General features: G+C 42.0%; 1 protein-coding gene and 1 non-coding gene across 3 annotated transcripts; one reads left to right on the forward strand and one right to left on the reverse strand.

Annotated features, from left to right (window-relative positions):
* Window positions 1–8,279: 8,279 nt before the first annotated feature.
* On the reverse strand, window positions 8,280–15,908 carry C7H18orf21 (chromosome 7 C18orf21 homolog). 2 transcript variants are annotated; one of them, XM_025429123.3, is made up of 5 exons: window positions 15,674–15,898; window positions 15,540–15,562; window positions 12,129–12,328; window positions 10,589–10,785; window positions 8,280–8,479 (listed from the first exon to the last, which is right to left on the reverse strand). In XM_025429123.3, exons 1-5 carry the CDS (start codon window positions 15,748–15,750, stop codon window positions 8,326–8,328), a joined length of 651 nt encoding a protein of 216 aa, XP_025284908.1. In that variant the 5' UTR covers window positions 15,751–15,898; the 3' UTR covers window positions 8,280–8,325. The 2 variants fall into 2 exon arrangements, with proteins under 2 accessions (XP_025284908.1, XP_025284909.1); XM_025429124.2 differs by lacking the exon at window positions 10,589–10,785 and having other exon boundaries at window positions 8,387–8,479; window positions 15,674–15,908.
* Window positions 15,909–18,994: 3,086 nt separating this feature from the next.
* On the forward strand, window positions 18,995–19,101 carry LOC112649030 (U6 spliceosomal RNA). Its single transcript, XR_003129449.1, has one exon. It is a non-coding gene; the product is annotated as a U6 spliceosomal RNA (small nuclear RNA).
* Window positions 19,102–27,426: the final 8,325 nt, after the last annotated feature.

Raw genomic sequence — 27,426 nt, forward strand, 5'->3', positions numbered from 1 at the left:
GGGTTCTGTTTACAGTTTAACCCAAAGACTAACTAGGTGGCATGTATTCTTCTGCTTTTATTAAAGTTAGTAACTCCTATGTGAGCCTGAAGGTTCACATATTAGTTGAGGTTATCAGATTCCCCCAGGTAAAACTAAGGCTGGACTGGTCTGAGTGTTTTACTCTCATGAATTTAGGTACTGTAGTTTTCAGGGAAATGCTTAGAGAGAACATAAGCATATTTGGTGCCCATATATTAAGACTGATCAGAAAGTTTATAAATTCTTTAGAATTCATATGCCAGCAATATTTTAGATGAACCATTCTCTCTAATGAGGAATTTTATCCTAGATAAGATAATGCATCTTAGAGGTATGCTGGAAACTCATGGGAATAGTGAACTTCTTATTGAATTGATATGAGGAAACAACACAGTACTTAGCAAAATCTTAGCAGGGGAGTATGCTCCCTGCAAAATCCAGAAGTCCAAGTTAGAGTTTTAAACACAAGCTTGAAGGCAGCCATACTGCTTCCCAACTATATATTCCCTTTATATTCCAGTTATCTAAAAGTCAGGTATTTGATCAGTCCAAAGGCAGATGTCTGAGTACTTATTTAAAAGTCATAAACAGGAATCCCTGGGTGGCGCAGCGGTTTAGCGCCTGCCTTTGGCCCAGGGCGTGATCCTGGAGACCCGGGATCAAATCCCACGTCGGGCTCCCGGTGCATGGAGCCTGCTTCTCCCTCTGCCTATGTCTCTGCCTCTCTCTCTCTCTCTCTCTATGACTCATAAATAAATAAAAATTAAAAAAAGTCATAAACATTGCTTGTATTGAATTGGGAATGCAACAAACTCTTTTTAAAGGATAAAAACTGAAAAATAAATAAATAAATAAATAAAGGATAAAAACTGGGAAGCCTGGGTGGCTCAACAGTTTAGTGCCACCTTCAGCCCAGAGCCTGATCCTGGAGACCCGGGATCGAGTCCCACATCGGGCTCCCTGCATGGAGCCTGTTTCTCCCTCTGCCTGTGTCTCTGCCTCTCTCGCGCACGCTCTGTGTCTTTCATGAATAAATAAATAAAAAATAAAAGATAAAAACTGTCACTAGTAAATAAAATAGGCCTGCTTTTGGCCACAAAATTTAAAAATTAAAAGACCATTTTAGACCTCACCTAAAAAACTTCTATTTATCCCTTATTAGTCACATACAATTATATTTAAATACCAGGTATCCTGCCTGATGTTTCCCCGTCGGTATATGATAAAAAGTAGCTTGTACTGTATTTAGCAAATGCTAGCAGGGAAAATTTAGATCTATACCCTATAAGTGTAATTCCAAGATACTGAAACAAAAACCCAAAACATAGATACTTAACACCATTATCTAATCCTTACATGAGTATTGTGTGATCTTTTCCTAAGTTCAGAATGAAGTGATGAAATAAGTAATCTGAAACCAGTATGATTTAATGGTAGGTCTGAAGATTTTATATTTCTAAAAGTTAAGGATTTAAAGACATTCTTTAGGGGTGCCTGTGTGGCTCAGTTGGTTGAGTGTCTGCCTTCAGCTCAGGTCATGATCCCAGAGTCCTAGGATTGAGCACCATGGTGGGCTCCCTGCTCAGTGGGGAGCCTGCTTCTCCCCTCTCCCTCTGCCCCCTATCATGCTGCTCTCTCAAATTTAAATTAAAAAAAAAAAAGACTTTAAAAAAGTATTATAAATTATATATGCATTTGATGCATGTGTGTGTAATTGGATACTAATGTTAGTAAGAAGGTGTTCTGCAAGCTAATTGGTCTGCAGAGATGTAAAATATTTCATATCAAAACAAAGTTAAAAGGGCTTAACAATATTGAATTGAATATAATAAAAACCATATGCTTTAAACACCTGTACCACTGCATTCTCTTTTGTCTGTTAACTTTAATGACAACTGATAATTGTAGCCAGAATTTAAAATTAACATTTTGGGATACCCAATTTATAAAAGAATATATTAATTCCAAAAGTGTTGCTACGGTTTCTGTCTTTGAGAAAAATAAAAGGTGATTTGGAATTATTCCAGAGAAACTTGTGTTTAAAAATCATGCACTAAAAAAATAAAATAAAATAAAATAAAAAATAAAAATCATGCACTTAGAATTATGGATTGAGCCCCTTCAGGAAGACAAAACTGAGGCTGGAAGGACCCCTTGTACATAAACTTTGGAGATTGAACCACTTGGATTTTCTGCATTTCACAAAGTAAATTCATAGAACAGGCTTCCCTTAATCTCCAGTACTTACAGGCCACCTCAAGGAATTGGTTGCCAAAGTAAGTCTGTCACTTTTTAGGAAACTGCCTTGGATTAAATATGAATTTAAGCAATTAGACTGAAGATATATTAGACAAGTATTGATACTGTTAAAAAATTATTCTAATACTTGTTAAAAGAGTAAGAAAGACTTTTTATTAAGGTCTTTTGTGATACATATCAAGACTATCCCAACAGGGGAGAAAGATGGGGCTCAACTCTGAAGATGTCAAAGACAGTTTGGGATTTGTAGCCAAGGAGCAGAATGAGGGGGTCAAGGGGTGGGAGATTACTAAGAGGAGACATCAAGGGTGAGGAGATTCTTGCTGTGAAGGCAGACCAGGGTGGTCAGGTGTCAAGGTTCAGGGAATTCTCCCTAAACTGACCTAGCAGGATTTGTGCTCAAACTGAGAAGGCAGGTGGAAGACCGAGCCTAAGCAAGGATGGTGCCTGGGTTCTTTTTATTCAGAAAAGCCTGTGTAAAGTTTGGTCAAGAAGAGTGTTTGCCAGTATAATTGCAACAATTTTTTTACAAATGCCTCAAGACAATTTGCCTATATCAGTGATATGCATTCAAAGGACTGCCACCCCAGGATAATGCTAGATCTTATCCTCCTAGTGTTTTTTTTTTTTTAATTGGTCTTGATACCCTATTTTATAGATGTTTTTGGACAATTACGATAACAGGACAAATTGCTTGAGCACTTTCAACATGCCATCTTCTGAGTGTTTTTCATGTACCATCTCGTGTCCTTAAAGCATCCTTATCAGGTTAAGTACAATTTTTTTTTTAAGATTTTATTTACTTGAGAGAGAGATATATAGCAAGAAAGAGCAAGAGAATGCACAAGCAGAAGGGAGGAGCAGGCTCTCCACTGAGCAGGGAGCGTGATATGGAGCTCGATCCCAGGACCCTGGAATCATGACCTGAACCAAAGGCAGATGCTTGACCAATTGAGCCACTCAGGCACTTCAAGTAAGTACTATTAATATTGTCGCTTTATATAGAAAGAAGCAGACTCTCAGAAATTAAGAATGCCAAAGATAACACAGTTAATTAAATGACATAGTCTACTGCAAAGACTACAATCTTAAAAAAAAAAAAAATAGTACAATCTTAACAAGTAGACTGTACTGCCTCCCAAACAAGTCATTCTTTGTCAGGATTAGGAATTATAATTAAAGGAAAAAAAAAAAAAAAGGAATTATAATTAAAGGAATAATTATATGGTTTATGACATTATCAAGGATACTGTCATTTGGTTGAAGGGTTAAAACATTCAAGTAAGCATTTTGGTAATGTTAAAGGTAAATTTAAAATAGGAGAATAGGATTTTTAAGAATTCATCTTTTCCATCTCTTACTCTGGGGAAGTCTGGTAACAGTACCATTACTGTCCCTCAGTAAAAGTATCCCCAGCATCACTACTTTTCTGCTCTATTTTGAGTTTCTTGGAGAGTGGATGCTTCCATGTCTTAGACCTGAGAGAATGAAGATGGTCCTGCAACTTTCTTTGCAAGAAAGCAAGGAGAATGCTTTCAAAGTTCTCATGGGGTTGCAAGAATAAAGCCAGCTTAAAGAGAGCTCTCACTGGCCAACATGTAACAACTTAATCATCCAAATAGAAAATAAAAATTGTATGGGGTGCCTGGGTGGGTCAGTTGGTTAAGCAGCCAACTCTTGATTTCAGCTCAGGTCATGGTCTCCAGGGGTCCTGGGATTGAGCCTCACAGGCACCACGCTCAGTGGGGAGTCTTGCTCTTGCCCTGCCCCCACTCACATTCTCTTTTTTTTCTCAAATCTTTAAAAAAAAGAAAAAAAATTGTACTTAATTAAAGCAAGTAGTCTTTGGAAAAATTGTCTCCATAATGTCCTTTAAAAGAAAAATTGGTATTTTTTCAAATAACTCACATTATAGAAATTTATTTTTAGGGAAGCCCGGGTGGCTCAGCGGTTTAGTGCTGCCTTCAGCCCAGGGTGTGACCCTGGAGACCCGGGATCAAGTCCCACGTCGGGCTCACTGCATGGAGCCTGCTTCTCCCTCTGCCTGTGTCTCTGCCTCTCTCATGAATAAATAAATAAAATCTTTTTTAAAAATTATTTTTATACATAAAAATTTATTTTTAATTTTAAGTTTAGTTCTAAGATAGATAGAAGCATATTGAACACTTTCTACCTGAATTATACCCTGGCGGTTGCAGCACTCCCCTCCCAAGAGTTCAGACAGGGAGGCACACAGGCACATGTCACATCTCACCAGGGCTCTGTGTGAGAGGAGCTGTGTGCAGGCAGGAAGGGCTCCTTACAAGTCCAGTAGAGGCATCCAACCCAGGCTTGTGGTCAGAGCTTTGAGCATTTTCTCTGTGGGTGTTACACATCAATAAAGGGTTTACTGAAAGAAGAAAAAAGTATGGAGGGGAAGGATCCAGAAAACAAAGAAGCTGAAGATGAAGGAAAAGGCAGGACTATTTCATTGACCAACAACCCTGAATTGAGCAGGGCTAGATGGGCAGACTGGTCCGTTGGGTAAGAGGAAGGCTGGGTTTTCTAGCAAGAAAAGCAAGAGAGGCACTGGTAAGAAAATGAGAGACGTCAGCTTTAAAGTAGGGCGATGTCTCAAATGTGCAATTGCATTTTGAGTCCTGGCTAATTCACTGGCACTGGCACTGTCCCTCTCAGGGGTGAAGCACCTAGGAAGATTACTCAAAGTTCAAAAATCTGAGTAGTGGTCACAGTAAAAGTCACCACTGTGCTTTCTGCAGTTAAGGTCCAAGGGGCTGTGCTGAGGGAGAGAACAGTGGCCTACAGATTGTCATCAACTATGTGACACCAAAGTTCTTTGTGACACAAATGAGTCAGTCATTAGATCTATGCTCTCCCCCCTTTCCCACCCATTCCTGATGAGGTTTTCTTCCTCAGCATTCTACCTCATCTCATCCCTCTCTGGATGGTGAGGGCCTCTTTTTTATCCTCAATGGCTGCCTTCCTCACAGGGTTGCTGCAGTCCCTAGGGTCAGTGGTGCTCTGATCCTATGTTCCAGGCTCCGTATCCCATGACTGGACAAAGAGCCCGGAGCTAAGTGGAGCTGTCTTCAGGAAGTACTTACAGTAGTTACATCAGTGTATGAACAAGCCCTATAGCAATGGGATGGAGGTCCAGGAATTAGAGCCCTACAAAGCCTGAGCTGTATATTGCACATTTGCAAAACTATCATTTTCATTTAAACCTAAGTATCTACACTGTTTCATTTTCATTTTTTTAAGAATAGCTTTACTGAGATAAAATTCACATACCATAAAATTCACCCTTTTAGAGTGCAGACTACAGTGGTTTTTAGCTTTCAGAGTTGTATGGCCATTGCTACTAATTCCACAACATTTTGATCACCCCAGAGAAACTCCACACATTAGCAGTTATTCCTTGTTCCCTCCAGCCTCAGGCAGCCACTATTCTATTTTTATGTATTTTCCTATCCTGAGCATTCCTTATAAATTGAATCATACTGTATGTGGCCTTTTGTGTCTTTCAACTAACATACTTTCAAGGTTCATCCATGTTCTAGCATGTATCAGTAATTCACTTTTATGGCTGAATGATATTCTACTGTATGCATAGATCACATTTTATGTAGCCATTCAGTAGTTAGGTTGACATTTGGGTTGTTTCCACTTTTTGGCTCTTAACAAAAAATGTTGCTATGAATATTCATATACAAGATTTTGTTTCCAGTCCTGTTGGGTATGTAACTAGGAGTGATATTGTGGGTCATATGGTAATGCTATGCTTAACTTCCTGAGGAACTGCCAGATTCTTTCAACGTAGTTGCACAAATCTTACCATGCCAGAAGCAATGTGTGAGAGTTCCAATTTCACCACATTCTCATCAATGCTTGTTATTGTCTTTGTGATTTTATCCATCCCAGTATGACTGGTAGCTCATTGTTTTGATTTACTGTCCCTAATGACTAATGTTAGATGTAAGATGTTGAGCATCTTTTCATGTGCTTGTTGGCCATTTGTTTCTTTGGGGAATTGCTCAGAATCTTTGTTCATGTTTTGTCTTTTTATTATTTAAGTTTTTTATAATTCTGGACATAGGCCTCTTAAGAGATACGTGATTTGCAAACAGTTTCTCCCATGCATCATTTTCTACATGCTGTTCTCATATAAAACACACAAGTTTTTAATTGTGAAGTCCCATTTATCTATTTTTTCTTTTGTTGCTTGCACTCTTGGTGTCATAGCTAAGAAACCACTGCTTAATCCAAGGTTATGAAGACTTGGTTCTAGGTTTCCTTCTGAGTTTTTTTCTTTTTTAATTTTTATTTATTTCTGATAGTCACACACACACAGAGAGAGAGAGGCAGAGACATAGGCAGAGGGAGAAGCAGGCTCCATGCACCGGGAGCCTGACATGGGATTCGATCCCGGGTCTCCAGGATCGCGCTCTGGACCAAAGGCAGGCGCTAAACCGCTGCGCCACCCAGGGTTCCCACCTTCTGAGTTTTATGTCCACAGTATTTGAATATTCTCTTTAAAGTTGCTCATAGACCCTTCTGCCAAACAAAAGAAAGTCAAGAATCCATGGTATTTTACATTACTGAGGTAATATATGAGTAACTTCCCACCTAGAAGTTCCTGCTTTTAGTACTTCTTATCCATTTCCCAGTCAGGTGGCTGAAAGGACCTTAGTTCTAAATCTGGTGCGTAACAAGTGGGCTAAGGAATTCAAATGTAAATGTAGTGGCTTAGGGAGATTTGCTGAGCTTGCTTGCGCTATGGTGCTGGGGCACTTCAAATGAGATCATGCAGTCCTGCAAAGAGTTCAAAGGCAGTTGGGTACACAATCAGAAACAGGAAACTACAGAGTCACCAGCACTTTGATAAGAGTGTGGCCCTTCATATTGCAGTGGGGTTGGAGTGGAGGGCAGTCTGCAAAACCATGCAAAGGCCCAAAGCTGGCGAGAAAATGGTATGTCCTAAGAACTATAAAGAGCTATTAGTGATCAAGGAGAGTGATAAGCAAACCAAAGAGCAAGAAGAGAAACAAATATTCCAGTGAGAAGTTAGCCAGAAAGGTAAGGTACCATGACCAAAGGATTATGCTAGATGCTCTGGACACAGAGGGAAGGCCCAGCTCCTCAGCCTATGGCTCACAGGCTAAAGAAAGTTCAGAATGATGACTCCTGCCATCCCTCTCTGAGGCTGACACTATTAGTATAATTTCACTTCATTTAACTACAAGACCAACTTGTTAATAACCTTGGCCTTTCACAGTTTGCCAAACCCTAATGGGAGAAGTTTTAAATTTTTAAACAGCAGAGAGATTGGAAACAGTTTATAAAGTATCTAAATTATTTATTTAAGGAATTTTTAAAAGAAAGGTGGAATACAACCCTAACCTATCATTTTAGTATATCTGCATTCCAGGAAAGATTTAACATAGCTAAATCGTTACTATGTTATATTTTGCTCTAAATTTTAGACCTAGAAATAAGTCTTCACCAGAGCAAATGAAATGCCACTTATGATAAAATATTGCTTGGAACAATAGAAAGTTGTAAAAACGAAATTTGGGGTATCTGAATGATTTACAATTAAGAATGCTCCATATATTTACTTCAGCATGTTATGCAGATGATTGAGGAAAAACAAGGATCACATACTTGATTCTTTGTCTGAATTAGCAATAAAGCCAAAGACACCTAGAAAGGAGTGAACAGGCCCTCTCCTAAAGGTCTCAATGTCCTTATGAAAGAAAATGACATTCCTTTGGTCATGGTACCTTACCTTTCTGGCTAACTTCTCACTGGAATATCTTTCATATATTTTTGATTCTTACAACAACCCTGTGATGTAGGCAGGTTTTGGTTATTCATTTTCATGAGGTATTTTCTGCATAAATATTGAAAAATGCCCAGAAAAGTTTGTTCTTTCTGTTCTCCGCTGTTCCATGTACTTAATGAATAAAAATTTTAAGAAAGATGTTTTTAGGGCTAACTTTAGTTTCAGAATTGCATTAAACATTTATTTTCACAGCCCATCTTTTACAAAGACAATAAGAAATTCCTGAAGTCCACCTTTGAGTTCTTTTGGGATTCACTTTGACTAAGTAACATTTTTAGTTGAGAAAGGTGTTTCTTTCTTTTGCTCATATTCTTTGAGGCGCAAGTGGGTGTTGATTGTCCAGATGTAGGTGTCCTGAAAACAAACATAAAACCACACTTAGGTATACTGATAAATAAGTTTTAAAAGTGCTTTTCCTGTTTAGACTAGATAATTGCCACTAGAATCCTTTTCTACATTTGTGTATTATGGCCATAAACAAGCAGTGGCTTGACCCAGCATTCATTCTTATTTTGTTAAAAGTCTCCTCACTACATAGGCTTTAGGGAACATTCAGGAGGTATACTGGGTAGTTCTGGAAGTTTCTGTCACACCCAAAGAATGCTAAAGGTAAAGTGTCATCATGTCTGAGTTCGCTCTAAGTCTGGCATCAAGATTCATAACCATTCAAAGGATTTTAAAAACATATTTCTTCACAGCTCAAGACCACTTCCTTTCTCAAAAGTGAAGAATTTCAATCTACACATGCAGGTACCACTCCATTGTATCTCCCCACCTACAATGTAAGCTCCAAAGGGCAGACTTTGTACAACTAACTGTATATTCCACTGCTTTTTAACAGTGCCAGGCACAGAAGAGGCCTTCTAAAAATATTCGTTGGATAAATGATTCCCCAGCTGCTGTGTGTGTATTTTTGTTCCCTTCTATTTCATGCCCTCCAATTGTGTTTCACACCCGTGAAACTTTATTGGGGTTTGTCAGTCTGATCCCTCTTCTATTCCCCATCTGTCTGATAAATGTGAACTATCTTTCTCACTCCTGTATATATCTAAGAAGCAGTCTGGCCTAAATGCAAGTGAATTATTTTAAATATGCCATATTCCTTTTTATCTACATTTATCCAATAAGGTAGAAGCTTCTATGAATTCCTATCATGCCAAATATCAAAATAATTAAATCAAAATATAGAAAAACTGACTTGAAATTGTAATTCTTATCCAATTTTACAAATGTCAACCCAATATAAAAAACTCAATTCAGGGGCACCTGGGTGGCTCAGTGGGTTAAGCATCTGCCTTTGGCTCAGGTCATGATCTCAGAGTCCTGGGATCTAGCCCCACATTGGGCTCCGGCTCAGCGGGGATTCTGCTTCTCCCTCCCTCCCCTGCTCATGTGCACTCAGCACGCTCTCTCTCAAATAAATAAAATCTGAAAAAAACCCAACCAAACAAAAAACAAACCACCCTCGCTCAGTAAACAGATAATTCAGTCCTTGCTGCATTTTGCTATTTATGTTGAAGAAATTACCAGACTCAGTTTCTCTTTTGGTACAAAATATTCAAAAATTCCTTTCCCAGTTTCTATGAAACTAAATTTACTATCACAGTGAATAAGTACTGTGCACTACAAAAATAGTTCAGTGCTCGGTCATATAGTTAAACTTATTAACATCTGACAAATTTCTATTCAGTGAGATTTCCACAGGAATTACTGACAGAGGAAATACCAAGAACAAAGGTTTAGAGCAGGAATGTAATTGTGAGTTTACTTCACTTCAGTTTTGCTAACACATAGGATGAATCAAGGCAAAGTAAGAAAGCAGATGCACTGGTACCAGGTAGGAAGGGCTGGGAAACCATGCTGGAACATTTGCTCTACGTGCTATGGTGTGAAGTGTTAAAGGCTTCTCATTGGAGTGGTGCTTTAGGGAAATTATCAGACTAGCAGAGTTTGAAACTAGAAGCAGGAAACTACTGTAGGAGTCCCAGCAAAAGGTGAATATAGACTGAACACAGCAGGAGGAGAAAAGGAGAACAGATGCAAACCCCATGGAGGAAGGGCAGATAGAAACTGGTGACTAACTGGACAAGGACCAAGGGAGTAGGAGCTGTCTTACTCACCATTTCAGGTCAGACTGTCTACAAGGGCATGTTCACTAGGAGGATGAGCAGCTTTAAGTAGTCAGCTGTGGGGACATGTTGGGGGAATAAAGTGGATATATTTGGCAGCAGCTGGGAACAGGCCCAGAGAAAGAGAAGTAGAGGAATATACCAGGAATATAAGCAGACGTGAGAATGAAAGATACGTGAGCATAGGACATTAGAGAAGAAAACGGTATGGAAGGAAAAACCAAGGGCCAAGTCCTGAGCTGCGTGGCAAATTTAGGGAGTGTATATTAAACAAAGGAAATTAGAACAAATGAGTTCACACCAGCTATGCAAATAGCTTAACAAATTGGGATACCTGAATATCGAGGCAGGGCTCTTGCCTTTGGAACCATACATATGACTCAGCTTTGCAGAACTCGGAGTCCTTCTCTCTGGTGTCTTCAGGCTGAGCTTACTCGTAGGAGTGGTAGGACTGCTCTTCAGTGCTGAGAGAAAGCTTCTACTTTTACCATGATGTTTAACTGTTCTGTTGCATGTTTTACAAGTAGTCAACTACCATAAAAAGAAGAAATATTGGGCCTGATTTCTCTTATAATTTAATCCAATAAACTACATGTTCATTAAATTTCTGTATGTAAGGGACTACACCAAGTACTACTGGGTAAGTAAGAGAGGCTACCCTCAGGGAGTCTGTAAACCAACAGCAGCAATCAGACAAGATACAAATTTAAAATGAGAAAATCTTCAATAAAAAGTTACTAAACATTTGTATTTAATTTAAAACCTTTTAGGACACCTGGGTGGCTCAGTGTGGTTGTGTGTCTGCTTTTGACTCAGGTCACGATCCCGGGAGTCTTGGGATCAAGTCCCATGTTTCTCCCCCTGCCTAATAAATCTCTGCCTCTCTGTGTCTCTCATGAATAAATAAATAAAATCTTAAAAAATTTTTTAACATTTTCATTTTTATTTTTTAATTTATTTTAAAGGTTTTATTTTATTTTATTTTATTTTTTAGAGGTTTTATTTTTAAGTAATCTGTACACACAATAAGGGGCTTGAACTCGACCCCAAGACCAAGAGTCACATGCTCCACCAACTGAACCAGCCAGGTGCCTCCTAAAACACCTTTTTAAAGATAACAAAGAAATATAAAGACTTGTTTCAGGAGAATGGAAGAGACTGTGACTAATATCCATTAGCATCTGGAAGGATGTTCTTTTTAACAGCAGTTGACATTTAACATTTGTTGCAGAACTCCAAGCTGTTTTCCAATAAAACATGGCAAATTATCACTGAAAATTTAAGTGACCCCTTCAAACCTTTAGTGATTCTATAAATATATGTTTAGATCAATTAAAACCAATCAAATTAATTCTCACATTCTCACATCTCTTTACTTCATTAATTCCAGAGGCTGACTTATCACGGTCAGAATTTCATAATGTATATAATTATCAAATCACTGTGTGTAAACTTGAAACTAATATGTCAACTATACTTCAATCAAAAACTTTAGGGGATCCCTGGGTGGCACAGCGGTTTAGCGCCTGCCTTTGGCCCAGGGCGCGATCCTGGAGACCCGGGATCGAATCCCACGTCGGGCTCCCGGTGCATGGAGCCTGCTTCTCCCTCTGCCTGTGTCTCTGCCTCTCTCTCTCTCTCTCTGTGACTATCATAAATAAATAAAAAAATTAAAAAAAAAAAAAACTTTAAAAAAATAAGCTTTACTCCTGATGAAACATCAATCAACAGAAAAAAAATTATGTACATATTTTGACAATCTAAATATATTATCACAAACCTCTGAGTTAATATGTAGCCTGATCCTTAATCAACCTCATTTTAAGTAAAAGAAAATTCTAGTTTATTTATACATACAAGAATTGAAATCTTACCAATACACCTTTGGAGTCTCTGTATTTTTTCAAAATTTTTGCTTCTTTAAAACTGAGTGTACAATTTCTTGCCTCTCGGTTAAGAAGTTTCTGTATTTTGGGTGTTAGTCTGGACTTAGGTTTGAGGCGCACTCTAGAGTTATCCAAAACCAGAAACTGGAAACAGTATGGACATGTTCCTTCAAAAGTGCTGTTATCATCTGAAATTATAAAATGAAACTCATGATTCAGCAAATCAGAATATTTTATCTCAAATAGCCAATATTCAGTGATAAAGTATACTATTTAGTATGAGGAGATATAATATTCTCCTTAAGCAAACTCAAAATATGAGACAAATTTGCAACAATTTATATTGCAAAACACTAATTCTATCCATTCACTCCTTTAGCCACAGGTTAAGTCCCCACTCTTTGCTATCTTACTCATTACTTGTTACTAAGTAATAGTAACAAGTAATAGTTACTTGTTAGATAGTAGATAGTAAAAAGCTATCTCACCAATTTTACAAACATATTTATCACAAATCAATAAATTATACTGATTTTTTTAAACAATTAGCACAATTTTGTGATTTGTGGGCCAGACTTTCTGCAGGTAGCTCTCAGTACAAGGTTACAAGACAACAGACTTGCCCCAGCATGTTTATGCAATCAAGACAATCATCTTCCATGCTAGGCTGAAGAGTCAAATATGGAATAAAAGATCTGCTATCTTGGGGTGCCTGGGTGGCTCAGTTCATTAAGCTTCTGCCTTCATTTTTTTTTTTTTTTTTTTAATTATCCCCAGCCCCGGCCCGAGCCCCAGCCCGAACCCTGGCCCCGGCCAGCGGAAGCTTCTGCCTTCAGCTCGTCATGATCCCAGGGTCCTGGGATTGAGCCCTGCATTAGACATCTTGGTCAGCAGGGAGCCTACTTCTCACTCTCCCTGCCACTCCCCCTGTTTGTGCTGTGTCAATAAATAAATGAAATCTTAAAAAAATAAAGAGTTTTTTTTTTAAGATTTATTTATCCATGAGAGACACAGAGAGAGAGACAGAGACATAAGCAGAGGGAGAAGCAGGCTGCCTGCAGGAAGCCCAATGCGGGACTCGATCTCAGGACCCCAGGATCACGCCCTGGGCCAAAGGCAGACGCTCAACCACTGAGCCACCCAGGTGTCCCGAGCTGCTATCTTTAAATAACTCAAATTCTAGGGGAGCCCTAAGCAAACAAAAAAAGATCAGTAACAACTGTAACACAGTATGATTAAAATGCCCTGGAAACTATTAAACTCTGTATAGACTGGCCAGAAACACTTCAAAGAAGTGGTGGTCAAATAATCCAAGTATCTGTACTTGGAGATGGCATCCCTTACTGGTAAAAAGGGCTTTCAGGTAGAAGTACAGTGAAAAAGAAAGCATGGTTATTAGGGAAAGGTGAGGGTGTGATGCAGCTGGAAAGGAAGGTGGGCACACCATGGATTTATTCAACAAATACTTATTAGTGAACACTCTGCTAAGTATACAACAACTAACTACCATGCTTGTAACTCAGCTCTGCCAATTTTTAAAAAAAATTTATTTATTCATGAGGGACAGAGAGAGAGAGGCAGAGACACAGGCAGAGGGAGAAGCAGGCTCCATGCAGGGAGCTCAATGTGGGACTTGCTCCCAGGATTCCAGGATCATGCCCTGGGCCGAAGGCAGGCACCAAACCGCTGAGCCATCCAGGGATCCCTCAAATGTTACATTCATTCATTTACTGAGTATTTGGAAAGTGCCAGGCAGAGTTCTGGGCACAAGAGTCAGGACAGTGAATAAAGGACAACTCATAGAGAGAGAAAGTAAATATAGCAACACAAATGTGTAGTGTGCTGGGAAGAAAAAAAGATTCAAGGGCAGCCCAGGTGGCTCAGTGGTTTAGCGCCACCTTCGACCCAGGGTGTGATCCTGGAGTCTCGGGATCCAGTCCTACATCAGGCTTCCTGCATGGAGCCTACCTCTCTCTGTGTGTCTCTCATGAATAAATAAATAAAATCTTAAAAAAAAAAAAAAAAAAAAAAAGATTTGAATAGGGAGTGGCAATGGAGCTGCTGTAGTTTGTTTTTTTGGTTTTTTTTAGATTTTATTTATTCATGAGAGACACAGGCAGAGGGAGAAGCAGGCTCCAAGCAGGGAGCCCAACATGGGACTCAATCCCGGATCCCCAGGATCAGGTCCTGGGCCGAAGGCGACGCTAAATCGCTGAGCCACCCGGGCGGGCTGCCCGGAACTACTGTGTCTTAAATAAGGTAACCAGGGAAGGCTTTGTGGAATAACATCTGTAGAAAGCAGAAGAAAATGAAGATGGAATCCACACAGATATGTGAGCTAAGAGTTCCAGGCAGAAGGAAGGAAGGGAAGCTGCGAAGGCTGCAAAAGAGCAAGGAGGCCTAACAGTGCTTGTAGTTGAGTGAGCAAAAAGGAGAAAGGAAGTCAGGCGAGGTAATGCAGGCGTTTGGTGTAGGGCCTTGTAATCCTTCTAAGATTTTCACTTTTACTCTGAATTGGGAAGTCACTTGAGACTTTGTGGCAGAGAAGTGACATGATCAAGCTTAGGTTTCTCCTGCACTCACTTTGGCTGCTCAATTGAGAATGGATGTAGAAATGCTGAGAGCTGCTGCCCCACAATCCTGCTATTAACTTGGTCCAGGGTGGTAAAATAGATCGGTGAGAAGATGCCAGGTTCAGAACGTATTTCAAAGCCGGCACGATTTGCTGGCATTGGCTTGGGGAAGACGACTTTTAGGACGCCAGGAATGGCCCCAGGGTTTGAGGGCTGAATTAACTCCAAGGACAGAATTACCATTTACTGAATTTGGAAGAACTGGAGGAGGAAGACTGTGTTGGGGGGGTAAAGCTCCACTTCTGGCCTAAGAGACATTAAAAAGGTGTCAACGGGGCGCCTGGGGGGGTGCTCAGGTCCTGATCCCAGGCTCCTGGGATCCAGCCCCGCATCGGTCTCCCTGCTCAGCGGAGAGCCTGCTTCTCCCTCTCCTCCCCACCTGTGCTCTCTGATACTATCTGTGTCTCTCAAATAAGTAAACAAAATCTTAAAATAAAAAAAAAAGTCATCAAGAAGGCATCTGGATAGGAGTGTAGAAGCGGGAGAAGTCTTGGTTGGGCGCATACATTTGGAAGTCCTCAGTATAGAGAATTTAAAAGCTAGGGCACTGGATGAACAACCGTCACCAGGGAAGGGAGTGTAACTAGAAAGGAGGTCTAAGGAATTTGGAGTTTTCACTAACAGAAGGCTCTGGGAGGGCGGGAGGGGCGGTTATGAGGGCAGTGGGTCGACGAGGTTTCCCTTCTGGGTCATCCTGAGCGCCGCGCGGAGCTGGGGCAGCGGGGCGACGACAGACCGACCCACAACCGACGGACGTTCTCCCTACCGTGCGACGAGCTGTAGGCCCAGCTGCAAAGGAGGAGGAGACCGGTGAGGGAGCAGAAGACCCCGCCGTGCCGCCCCTGCCGCCCGCCCCGCATCCCGCCCCGCATCCCGCCCCGCATCCCGCCCCGCTCTTACAGGAGATACCGGGCCTGGCCCGGGCAGCTGTCGTGCAGTTGCCGAGCCGCAGCCTCAAGGTAGTGCTTCTGCCTCATTGTCACCGCCGCCCCCACGACACGAGCAACCTCCGGAAGCCGGGTTCGCAGCCAGCCGGACCTTGACTTCGGAATCCGCGCTCCCTCCGGAAACTGGCGCCGGTGGCTGAAGAGTTCCGGCGTCCCTCGCTCCCCGCCCGGCGCGCAGGCGCGCAGGCCCACGGTCTCCCGCCCCCCCCAGCCCCAGGCCCCGCCCCCAGGGCCCGCGCCGATGCGCCGCAGACCTGCGCCTGCGCGGAGCGTCGTGCTTCAGGTCCCGGTGGCGACGTCGGCGCGTGGGATGTTGCGTCCTCCTCTCGCGCGCTCCTGAGCGTCCCCTGTGGCGCTCCTGTTGTCACTTCCTCCCCCGTCGCGTCGCCTTGTAGATTCTCCATCTGGGGAATCGGTCTGGGCCGGGCGGCGGTGTGCGGCCCGCGGGAGGCCGCCGTGGTCCGCGGGGCCGCGAGCCTGGGAGGGGACCAGGCCAGACTGCCCTCGGGGCAGCACCAGCCGGCTTCCTCCTCTCCTCGCCTCGCCTCGCCCGCAGCGGGAGTGCGTTTTCAGTGTTGGCAAACCCTGCTGTTACCGAGTGTGGAAACCTTTCTGTCGCCCTGTCGGAAACCCCCTCCCGGTTCTCCTCCGCTCCCAGCCCCCGGCCACCCCGAGCCCGCTTTCTGGCTGTATGGGCTTATTCGGGACGTTTCTTGTAAAGAGAGTCATTCGTAGGCATGATCTCTCGTGTCTGGCGTCTTCCACGTAGTGTGTGATGGTTTTGAGGTTCTTCCACCTCGTAGCTTATGTCAGAACTTCGTTCCCTTTTATGATTGAATATTACATTATATGTATACCAAGTGTTGTTTATCCATTCATCCATGATGGACATTTGGGTTGTTTCTACCTTCTGGCTGTTGTGCAATATGCACAATCTGTTTTCTGTTTTGTTTTGTTTTTAAATTTTATTTATTTATTCATGAGAGAGAGAGAGAGAGGCAGAGACACAGGCAGAGGGAGAAGCAGGCTCCATGCAGGGAGCCCGACGTGGGACTCGATCCCAGAACCCCTGTGTTGTGAGTTTGTTTGTTTGTTTTTTTTTTTTTTGGATAAACACCTAAAAGTGAATGCTGGGTCATATGGTAATTCCATGTTTAGCAGTATTCTAATTTCCTCACATCTTCCCCAACTCTCATTTTCTACTTTTGTTTTATTTTGTAATTTTTTTTAATAAATTTTTATTTATTTATGATAGTCACACAGAGAGAGGGAGAGAGAGAGAGGCAGAGACACAGGCAGAGGGAGAAACAGGCTCCATGCACCGGGAGCCCGACGGGAGCCCAACGTGGGATTCGATCCAGGGTCTCCCAGGATCACACCCTGGGCCAAAGGCAGGCACCAAACCGCTGCGCCACCCAGGGATCCCCTATTTTGTAATTTTTTTTTTTTAATTCTAACCATTCTTAGTGAGTATGAACTGGCCTCTCCTTGTGGTTTTGATTTGCATTTCCCAATGAATAATGGTGTTGAGCATCCTTTCACGTGTTTGTTGACAACTTGTATATTTTCTTGGAGAAATGTCTATTGAAGTCCTTTGCCCATTTTAAAACTCGGTTGTTTGCCTTTTGTTGTTGAGTTGTTAGAGTTTCAAAAAATATGTTCTGGGGGTGCCTGAGTGGCTCAGTCAGTTGAGTGATTATACATATGTGTGTAGATAGATATATATATATATATATATCTACACACATATGTATATATATACATGTATATATACCAGAGACTAAACCATTATTTATCCTTCATTTGTGTTTTTTTTTTTTTTTTTTTTTTTTTTATCCTTCATTTTTGATATCCAAAAGGACTCAAATTGAGATAGGGAAACTGAAAGGATTCCATTTTTAGAAAGGTTGAATTTCTGCTGTTTTCTGCAAGACCCCATTTGCTCATATTCTGTATTTCACCCTGCATTTGAATAAAACAAAGAAGCTATGTTCCCACTCGAAGAGTGTGACAAGAAAGTTAATCATTCTTTGAGTGTTGTCCTAGGCATCCAAATACCTGTTAACGTCTAAGAAGAACTGAATCTCAAACATGTTCCAGGACATTAGCTTTGAACAAATTTCACCCAACACTGGCAGCAATACCCCCACCTTCGATGATTTATGAAATATTATCTGTTATTCACCTGTCACTCACCTTTGAATTTGACAGTACCCTGGATTCCTGAAGGAACATGTACCATGTACCCCTTTCCAGTATGAACCCTTAACCCCAAGGGATGAAGAGACTGACTCTCATTTCCTTTCCGAGTCTCCCAGACACTCTGCCTGCTATACTCTGTTATTTACACTATTCAATAAACTGCTTTTACCTCCCAGTTCCGATTTCTTTCCTGCACAAAGCCAAGGATCCTCTTGGCTGGTCTTGTGGGGCCTCCTCGTAGTCCTTGGACCTGGCCTGTCTACATCAAAATGACAACAGAAGTTTGTAAAGAGAAAATACACATTTACATCTGTATAGACATATTTTAATTTTTCAAAAGAGAATTTATTACAACTGCTCTTCTCACCTTTCCATCCTACTTTTCTGACTGATCAATATTTAGCAGTTACATATCTTCTCTATGTCCACATATAAGTAAATGGATGAGTGTGTAAAAAATCCCCTCTCACTGCTCCCCCCACACTAAAAAGCCAAAACATATATGAAAAAGGTAAACCGAAAATAGAAAGTTATTCCCTTACTACATAACTTGCCTTTTTCTTAACCATAGACATCTTTCCAGGTAGGTACATACATTTTTGTAACAGCAAAATGTATATGTACTGGTATTTTTTATTTTATTTTTTTTGTCTGAATTCCTAAAAAAACTATAGAGCAGAATGATATGCACATTTTTATTTGCCAGATCATCCAAAACAGGTTGTAGCAATTTGCATTCCCAGTATCAATATCTGAGAAAGCTGGGTCAAACTGGTTAAGCCATTGGTTTACCTAAGTACTAATGAGATAAAGTCTCTTTTCATATGTTCCTTGATGCTTTGCATTTTCTCCTGTAAAGACAAATATTCTTTTGGGTTATTAGTTTCTAGGAGGTCTTTGTGTTTTGGGGAAATTTTTCCTCCTCTGCTTGTCATATATAATGCAATACTTTCTTACCTCTTATCTTTGGCATGGTTTACAGCCTTTTTGCCATACAGGATTTTGCATGTAGTCAAACGTTTTTCATTATTGGGTCGGGGTTTCCTGTGTAGCTTTTAAAAAGCCTCATGTAGTGCTTGCTTCAGCAGCATGTATACTAAAATTGGAAGGATACAGAGCAGATTAGCATGGCCCCTGTGCCAGGATGACATGCAAATTTGTGAAGCATTAAAAAAGATAAATAATAATAAAATTTAAAAGCCTCATTTATGCCAAGACTAGACAACTAACTATTCATCCAAATGTTTTTCTCATGCTTTTCTAGTTTGATTTCTTCCATGTACATCATTAATCAATATGAAATGTATTTTTACTTAAGTATAAGGTAGAGCATCTAACTGACACATTTTTCCAGATGGTTAGCAAGTTATATGGATATCTCTTACTAGGTAAATTACTCTTTTGCCAATGGAATTAAGTTTTAAAAAATGTAATGAACACTGAATATGTGCCAGGTACTTTTCTAAGCATCTTACTTTGTAACTCATACAATCCTCATAACCCCATTGCATAGGTAAAATGCGATTTATCACAGATAAGCTTTTTAACATAGTTGCATCTGTTTCTGGATTCTTTATCCGCTTTGCTAACCAAAACAGCAGAAAAGAGGAGAGATGTGCTGCATGCACGCCTACTTCCCCTGCCCCCCAGCACACTTTCCTTCAGTTCTCTCGCCTCTGAGCACCACACTCCTCTATCCAGATGCCTCCCCAGCATCTCTGCTTGCGTTGCAACTTGTCTTCTCAGACGCGGTGTGGCCCAGATGGCACTCTTGATTTCCCCCACCAACCTGCCCAGCCACCCAATCTTCCTCTGTCTCAGCCTCACCAAGTGCCATTGGGGCTTCCTCTGCCCACCCTTTGCAGCCAGTCCACCCTGGGGTGCCAGCTCCCCACCAGGAGGGAGATGGGGTCCCTAAATTCTGCATACCTTGGCCACCTTCTCCTTTTGCCTGCACCCCTGCCATAGCCCCCGATATTTTTTTTTAAAGATTTTATTTATTTATTTATGAGACAGAGAGAGAGAGAGAAGCACAGAGACACAGACAGAGGGAGAAGCAGGCTCCATGCAGGGAGCCTGATGTGGGACTCGATTCCAGGTCTCCAGGGTCACACCCTGGGCTGAATGCTGCGCTAAACTGCTGAGCCACCTGGGCTGCCCAGCCCCCGATATTCTTTTCCTGCATCCTCTCTTGCCTGCTTCCTCCCTCCTTCCTGCCCTTCTTCACAGGGCAAAGTGGCCTTGTTAAAGTGTAAATCATTTTTTGGGACAAGGAGTGTCCTTGCTAAGGGTTTCCAGGCTCCTCATTGAACCTGGACTACCATCACCATGCAGATCCCTGCATGGCTGGTTGCTGCCCCACTTTAGATCTCTCCTTGTCTTACCTGCCCACCCTCACAATGGCCCTGCTACACTGTCCTCTGACCCTCAACATATCCTGCTCAGATCTACCGCAGAGTCTTTGCTATTCTCTGCTTTGAGGGAGTATCCTTCCCATGGCTCCTTTTCCTCATAATTCCAGTATCAGTTCAAATATCACCCCTCATGAGGCCTTCCTCGGGCTACTAGAATAAAAAACTCCCCCCGCTCCAACACACACCCTTGCCCATCCAGTAACTCTCTGCCATAATTGGTGTTTATTATTGACTATCTGAAATTATTATTCACTCACTGTTTACCTGTTCCCCTCCTGAATGTGAACGTATGGCAGCAGGACTTGTTAGCTACCCCATACATGGACCCCAGCCCAGGGCCTGGCACAGAGCAGGGGTTCAATAAAGATTTGCTACAAAATCATAGTGGAAGGAAAGGAAGTTGAAGGGGTTGAAAATAAAACTAGATTGGCTATGAGTTAACAATTGTTAGCAGTGAGTTGGGATGTTGAATTTTGTCAAATGCTTTTTCGTATTGTTTGAGATATGGTTTTTTTCCTTTATTACCTAAATATAGTGGGTTACACTGATTGATTTTGTCATACCAACTCTGTATTCCTGGGATAAAACCCACTTTCTCCTGATGCATTTGTGTATTGTTGGATTTGATTCACTTACATATTTTTTATTTGCTTAAAATTTTATTTAAGTAGTCTCTACACTCAATGTGGCACTCGAACCTGTGACCCCAAGATCAAGAGTGTCATCCTCCTTTGAGCCAGCCAAGTGCCCCAACTCACTTATGTTTTATGAATGTTTTTTGTATTTATGTCATGTAAGGTTTAGTGTCAGAGATATGCTGGTCTCACACAACAAGTTGAAAAACATGGCTTTAGGGATGCCTGGGTAGTTCAGCATTGCATGTCTGCCTTCGGCTCAGGGCTTGATCCCGGGATCTGGGATTGAGTCCCGTGTCAGGCTCCTTGCGTGGAGCCTGCTTCTCCCTCTGCCTGTGTCTCTGCCTCTATCTCTCTGTTGTTCATGAATAAATAAATGAAATCTTTTTTTAAACAAATAAAAGCATGACTTTATCCTTGTTTTTAAAAAGGATTTAGAGAGAGAGAAAGAGAGAGGGAGAGAGTGCTCGGGGGACGGGCAGAGGGAAGTAGAGAGAAAGAATCCAAACAGACTCCCCACTGAGCTCTATCTCAGGACCCTGAGATCCTGACCTGAGCTGAAATCAAGAATTGGACACTTAACCAATTGAGTCACGCAGGTGCCCCCTGAATTTTTTGTAAGATTGCTATTATTTCTTCCTTAAATGTTTGATAGAATTCACTGGTGAAACCATTTTGGGCTGGGATGTTCTGGGAGGGTTTTTTTTTTTTTAATTTTTATTTATTTATGATAGTCACAGAGAGAGAGAGAGAGAGAGAGAGAGAGGGAGAGAGAGGCAGAGACATAGGCAGAGGGAGAAGCAGGCTCCATGCACCGGGAGCCCCACGTGGGATTCGATCCCGGGTCTCCAGGATTGCGCCCTGGGCCAAAGGCAGACGCTAAACCGCTGCGCCACCCAGGGATCCCTCTGGGAGGGTTTTTGATAACAAATTCAATTTGTTTAATAAATCTAAAGCTATTCTATTTCTTTTTTGTGTTAGATTTGGTAAATTGTGTTTTGAAGCCATCTATCTATGTTATCTAAACTGTCAACTTTTTTGGCATAAAATTATTTGTAATATTCTGTTATTATCTTTTTCATGTCTGTAAGATCTGTATTGATATCCCCTCTTTAATCTCTTATTGGGGTCCTTGTTCTGGATAAGAATGGAGTAAGCACACTCCCTCTTGTCTCTCCCACTGACTGTAATCATAAAACCTGGGCAGAATGCATAGAGCACCTATAGGAAGACAGAAGCGTACATACTAGCATGCTAAACAGAAAGGAAGACTTCAAGTGCCAATGAACTGGAGGTGAGTTTACCATTATTGTTCCTTTGATATCAGCTGGCCTGAATGCAATGCAGCCTGAAGCCCCGAAGTGGGAAGTGGGAAGTGTGTAGGGAGAGATCCAGGGGAAGCTTTTGAGTTCTGGCTGAGTAGCTGGAAACATGTAACACTGAGAGAAACGGTGAGAGACACACACAGAGAGAGGCAGAGATGCAGGCAGAGGGAGAAGCAGACTCGATGCAGGGAGCCCGACGTAGGACTCGATCCCGGATCCTGGGATCATGCCCTGAGCCAAAGGCAGACGCTTATCTGCTGAGCCACCCAGGTGTCCCTCTTTCTTCACTTTATTAGGAAAATCCCATCAAATTGTGTGAGAATTTAGGAGCTCACTATTTAGCTGTGCACACATGGGTCTGATCAGTGTACCAGTGACTTTGAGAACAGAACTAACAAACCATCAATCAGGTTCCAAATGACCACTGAGCAGTACCTATTCAGGATCTATGCATGTGCTTGTTTTGGCAGCACATATACAAGGTCTATTCAAATAGCAATGCAAAGGCTTTAGACACTGAACTTAAGGGCCTCCTGGGTGGCTCAGCGGTTTAGGGCCCAGGGTGTGATCCTGTTGACCCGGGATCGAGTCCCATGTTGGGCTCCCTGCATGGAGCCTGCTTCTCCCTCTGCCTGTGTCTGTGCCTCTCTCTCTCTCTCTCTCTCTCTCTCTGTCTCTCATGAATAAATAAACAAAATCTTTACAAAAAAAGAAACAACTTAAATCTGAAGCACAACTCACAGAAGGCACGTTGAACTTCTATCGTAGTGTGAACCTAAGTAGGTCTATTGCCTAAAACAAAAATAAGAACATTCTCCATAGGACTTTAAAAAGACTCACAAGGGACCCATAAGGACCGGGGGCGCCCAGGTGGCTCAGTCAGCTAAGCATGTGCCTTCAGCTCAGGTCATAATCCCAGGGTCCTGGGATGGAGCCCCATATTGGGCTTCCTGCTCAGCGGGGAGTCTGCTTCTCCCTCTGCCTCTGCTTCCCCTGATTGAGCGCTCTTAAATAAATAAATAAATAAACAAATAAACAAATAAATAAATAAATAAATAAATAATTTTAAAAAATTACTTGGCATATGAAAAACCAAGAAATATCTCAATTTACATGGAAAAAAACAACAGACACCAATAGTGAAGTTGACAGAGGTGTTGGAATTACCTGACAAAGACTTAAATTTAAAGCAGCTATTGTACAACTGCTGCACCAAACAGGCAGTCACACTCCTGAAATGAGTAGAGTTAGCAAGCTTCCCACAAAGGGTGTGATAGTAAGTATCAGAGGCTTTGCAAGCCATGTGGTCTCTGTTGTATCTGCTCAATTCTATGAAAGCAGCCACAGGCAGCCATCCACAATACATAAACAAGTGAGACTGGCTGTTTCCGAGTAAAACTTTATTCATGGGATTTGGCCCACAGACCATAGTTCACCAATCCCTGAACTAGAGTGTTTTTTTAGATATTTAATTGGTTTTTCTGTGTTTACTTGTTCTATATATTATCAAGAGCAGGGTCTTAAAATCTTTCGCTGTGATTTTGGGCTTGCTTATTTTTCCCCTTAGTTCTATTAGTTTTTCTTAAGATATTTTGAGGCTCTGATATTAGGTGCATAAATTACTTTCATTGTCATGTTTCCCTGATGCATTGGCCCCTTTATCATTGTGAAATTTCCCACTTTATCTCTAATAGTGTTCTCCCTTAAAGTCTATTTTGTCAAACATTAATAGAGTCGCTTCAGATTCCTTGTTTTTAAGTTGAAGTAAACAACATAGAATATTAAATTCACCATCTTAACCGTGTTTAAGTGCATAGGTTGGTAGTATTAAGTATCCCCACACTGTTCTGCTACAGATCTTTAGAACTGTTTCATATTGTTAAACTGAGACTCCATAGCCTTCAACAGTAGTTGACCCTCCTCATTCTCCTTGGAAACCATGTTTCTATGTTCTATTTCTATGATTTTGACTACTTTAGATACTTCATATTCGTGGAATCGTACTGATTTTGTCCTTTTGTGACTAGCTGATTTCAATTAGCATAATGTCCTTGAGGTTTAACCAGGTTGTAGCATGTGACAGGGTTTTGTTCCTTTTAAAGTCCGCATGGGGTGCCTGGGTGGTTCAGTCAGTTAAGCATCTGCCTTTGGCTCAGGTTATGATCTGGGGGTCCTGGGATGGAGCCCTGTGTTGGGCTCCCTACTCAGTGGGGAGTCTGCCTCTGCTCATGCTCTTTCTGTCTCTCAAACAAATAAAATCCTTATAATAAATAAGTAAATAAATAAAGGCAGCATAATATTCCCTTGTATGTAATATACCAGATCTTCTTCCTCATCTGTTCACCGGTCAATGGACATTTGGGTTGTTTCCACTTCTTGGCTACTTTGAAGACTGCTGTGATGGACATGGGTAGGCAATTTTTTTTTTTTTTTTTGCTTTAAAAACTTTCAGATAAATACTCAGAAGTGGGATTGCTGGATTGTATGGTAATTCTATTTTTAACTTTTTGAGGCATCTCCATACTATTTTCCAAAGTGGCTGCATACCACTTAGTCCTGCCACCCTCACAGAAGCATTCTGGTTTCACCCCATCCTCACCAATACTTGTTACTGCCTGGCTTGTTTGTTTAGTAGGGAGTGTCTTGATGGATATGAAATGGTATCTCACTGTGGTTTAGATTTGCATTTCTGATTAGTGATGTTGAACATCTTTTCATATGTTTGTTGGTTACTTCAGATTTCTTATTTTTTCTCTCTGCCTGGTACAACTCTTTCTATCCTTTTACTTTCAACCTATTTGTGTCTTTGTACAATATCTATCATTGAATTGGCCCATGTAGTGTATATAATGTACTTACTGATATCAGGATGTGACATCTTTGAGGCAGAGGGCAGACTCTGGTAGGCAGCATAATGTTCCCCTGAAGATGTCTATGTCCTAATCACCAGAACTTGTCTGTGAGTGTGGTGTTGTACATGGCAAGAGGGATTTTGCACATGTGATTAAGCTTACTGACCTTAAAATGGGGAGATTAGGGACACCTGGATGTCTCAGTGGTTGAGCGTCTGCCTTCAGCTCAGGGTGTGATCCTGGGGTGCCGGGATGGAGTCCCACATCACGCTCCCTGTAGGGAGCCTGCTTCTCCCTTTGCCTGTGTCTCTGCCTCTCTCTCTATGTCTCTCATGAATAAATGAATAAAACCTTTTTTAAAAAATGTAAGGATTATTCTGGATAATCTGGGTGGACCTAATCTAAACACATGATTCTTTTTTTTTTTTTTTAAGATTTTATTTATTGATTCATGAGAGAGAGAGAGAGAGAGAGAGGCAGGCAGAGGGAGAAGCAGGCTCTATGCAGGGAGCCCGATGTGGGACTTGATCCTGGCACCCCAGGATCATGCCCTGGGCCTAAGGCAGGCGCCAAACCACTGAACCACCCAGGGATCCCCTAAACACATGGTTCTTAAAAGCAAAGAACTTTTCCCAGGTGGGTGAGAGATAGGAGACACAAGAAAAAGGAGGACAGATTTGAAGCATGAAAAGGACTCAACCCAAAGTTATAACCTTTGAAGATGGAGGGAGGAAGGAAGCCTCAAGTCATGGAATGTAGCCTTGCCCAGGGGGAGCTGGGACTGACCCTCTGCTGACAGCCAGCAAGAAGGCAGGACACTCAGTCATAGACCTCAAAGAACTAAATTCCCTCAACAACATGAGTGAGCAGAAAATGGATTCTCCCCTCCAGCCTCTGCAAAGAAACATAGCCTGTCAATATGTTGACTTTGGTCTAGTGAGACCTGTTCAGGAGGTCTGACCTCCAGAACGGATCTGTGTTGTTTTAAGCCATTAAGCTTGTAGTAATTTGCTATGGCAGTAATGGAAAACCAATACAGCACATATTTTGGGGTTCATCCTCTGCACGGATTCCTCCCAGGAATCTAACTTTCCAGTTCTCCTACTGGCCTCAAACTGTTCTCTGTCCCCTTCTGGCCAATCCGGCTCTCTGCAGTTGGAGCAGCTCTGGCTTGGGAGTTGCCCTCAGGTAAAAAGCCACAAACTCGCAAATCTCAACAATTTCTGTTCATCTTTCAAGTTTGCCCTCCATCCAGTTTCTGCCTTCTTTTGGTCAATCTCCAAGGCCTTCAAATACTGCTTTAACTGTTTTGCTCAGCTTTTATAATCATCATCTGCAGGAAGCTTAGTTTGCCGTTTCCAAAAGCTGGGACCTCATTATACTCTTCTGCCTACTTTGACGTTTGCAATTTTCTTTTCTTTTCTTTTTTAAGATTTTATTTATTTATTCCTGAGAGACAGGCAGAGGGAGAAGCAGGCTCCATGCAGGGAGCCTGATGTGGGACTCGATCCCAGGACTCCAGGATCACGCCCTGGGCTGAAGGTAGGCACTAAACCGCTGAGCCACCCGGGGATCCCAACGTTTGCAATTTTCTTTAGAAATAAATTGTTAAGGGGCACCTGGGTGGCTCAGTGGTTGGGTGGCTGCCTTTCGTTCAGGGCGTCATCCTGGAGTGCCTGGGTTGAGTCCCACATCGGGCTCCCTGAGGGGAGCCTGCTTTTCCATCTCCCTCTGCCTGTGTCTCTGCCTCTCTATGTCTCTCATGATTGAATAAATAAAATCTTTTTTTAAAAAAAGAAGAAAAATTGTTAAAAATTAGTTTGTGCAAAGTGTTAATTTTTCTCATTAATCTGAAGGCTAACACTGAGTTGTCTTTTCTTAGTATGGCACTTTACAAATGAATAAAAGGTAAATTAGAGAACTTTTGCTGGAGGTGGGAGGTGGGAAGGACCCAACCTTAGCAGCAGAAGGAACCAGGGTGGCAGGTTTGTCGCACCATATGCAGTCCCGCACAATCACCAGCAGGGGGAAAGATTAGTTTTCTGTTTCCGAAGGATCCCCGCGCCTCGCCGCCAATTCCCTAACCAAAGGAAGAGGGAAGAGTGCCGGGGAGGTCTCGGTCAGTGTACGCAGGGCACTGGCTTCGAGGGGATCCCCGAGAACGCCAAGACCCCGCGAAATAGGGTGTACCTGTTCCCTGCAGCCGTCTCTTTTCGAGGCACACGGACAAGTTGGCTGCACCTCCCTGGCGACCCTGCGGGCAGGGGCTGCAGCAGCG

This window comes from Canis lupus, chromosome 7 (assembly GCF_003254725.2).
Source record: "Canis lupus dingo isolate Sandy chromosome 7, ASM325472v2, whole genome shotgun sequence".
In the NCBI taxonomy this organism is placed as follows: domain Eukaryota; kingdom Metazoa; phylum Chordata; class Mammalia; order Carnivora; family Canidae; genus Canis; species Canis lupus.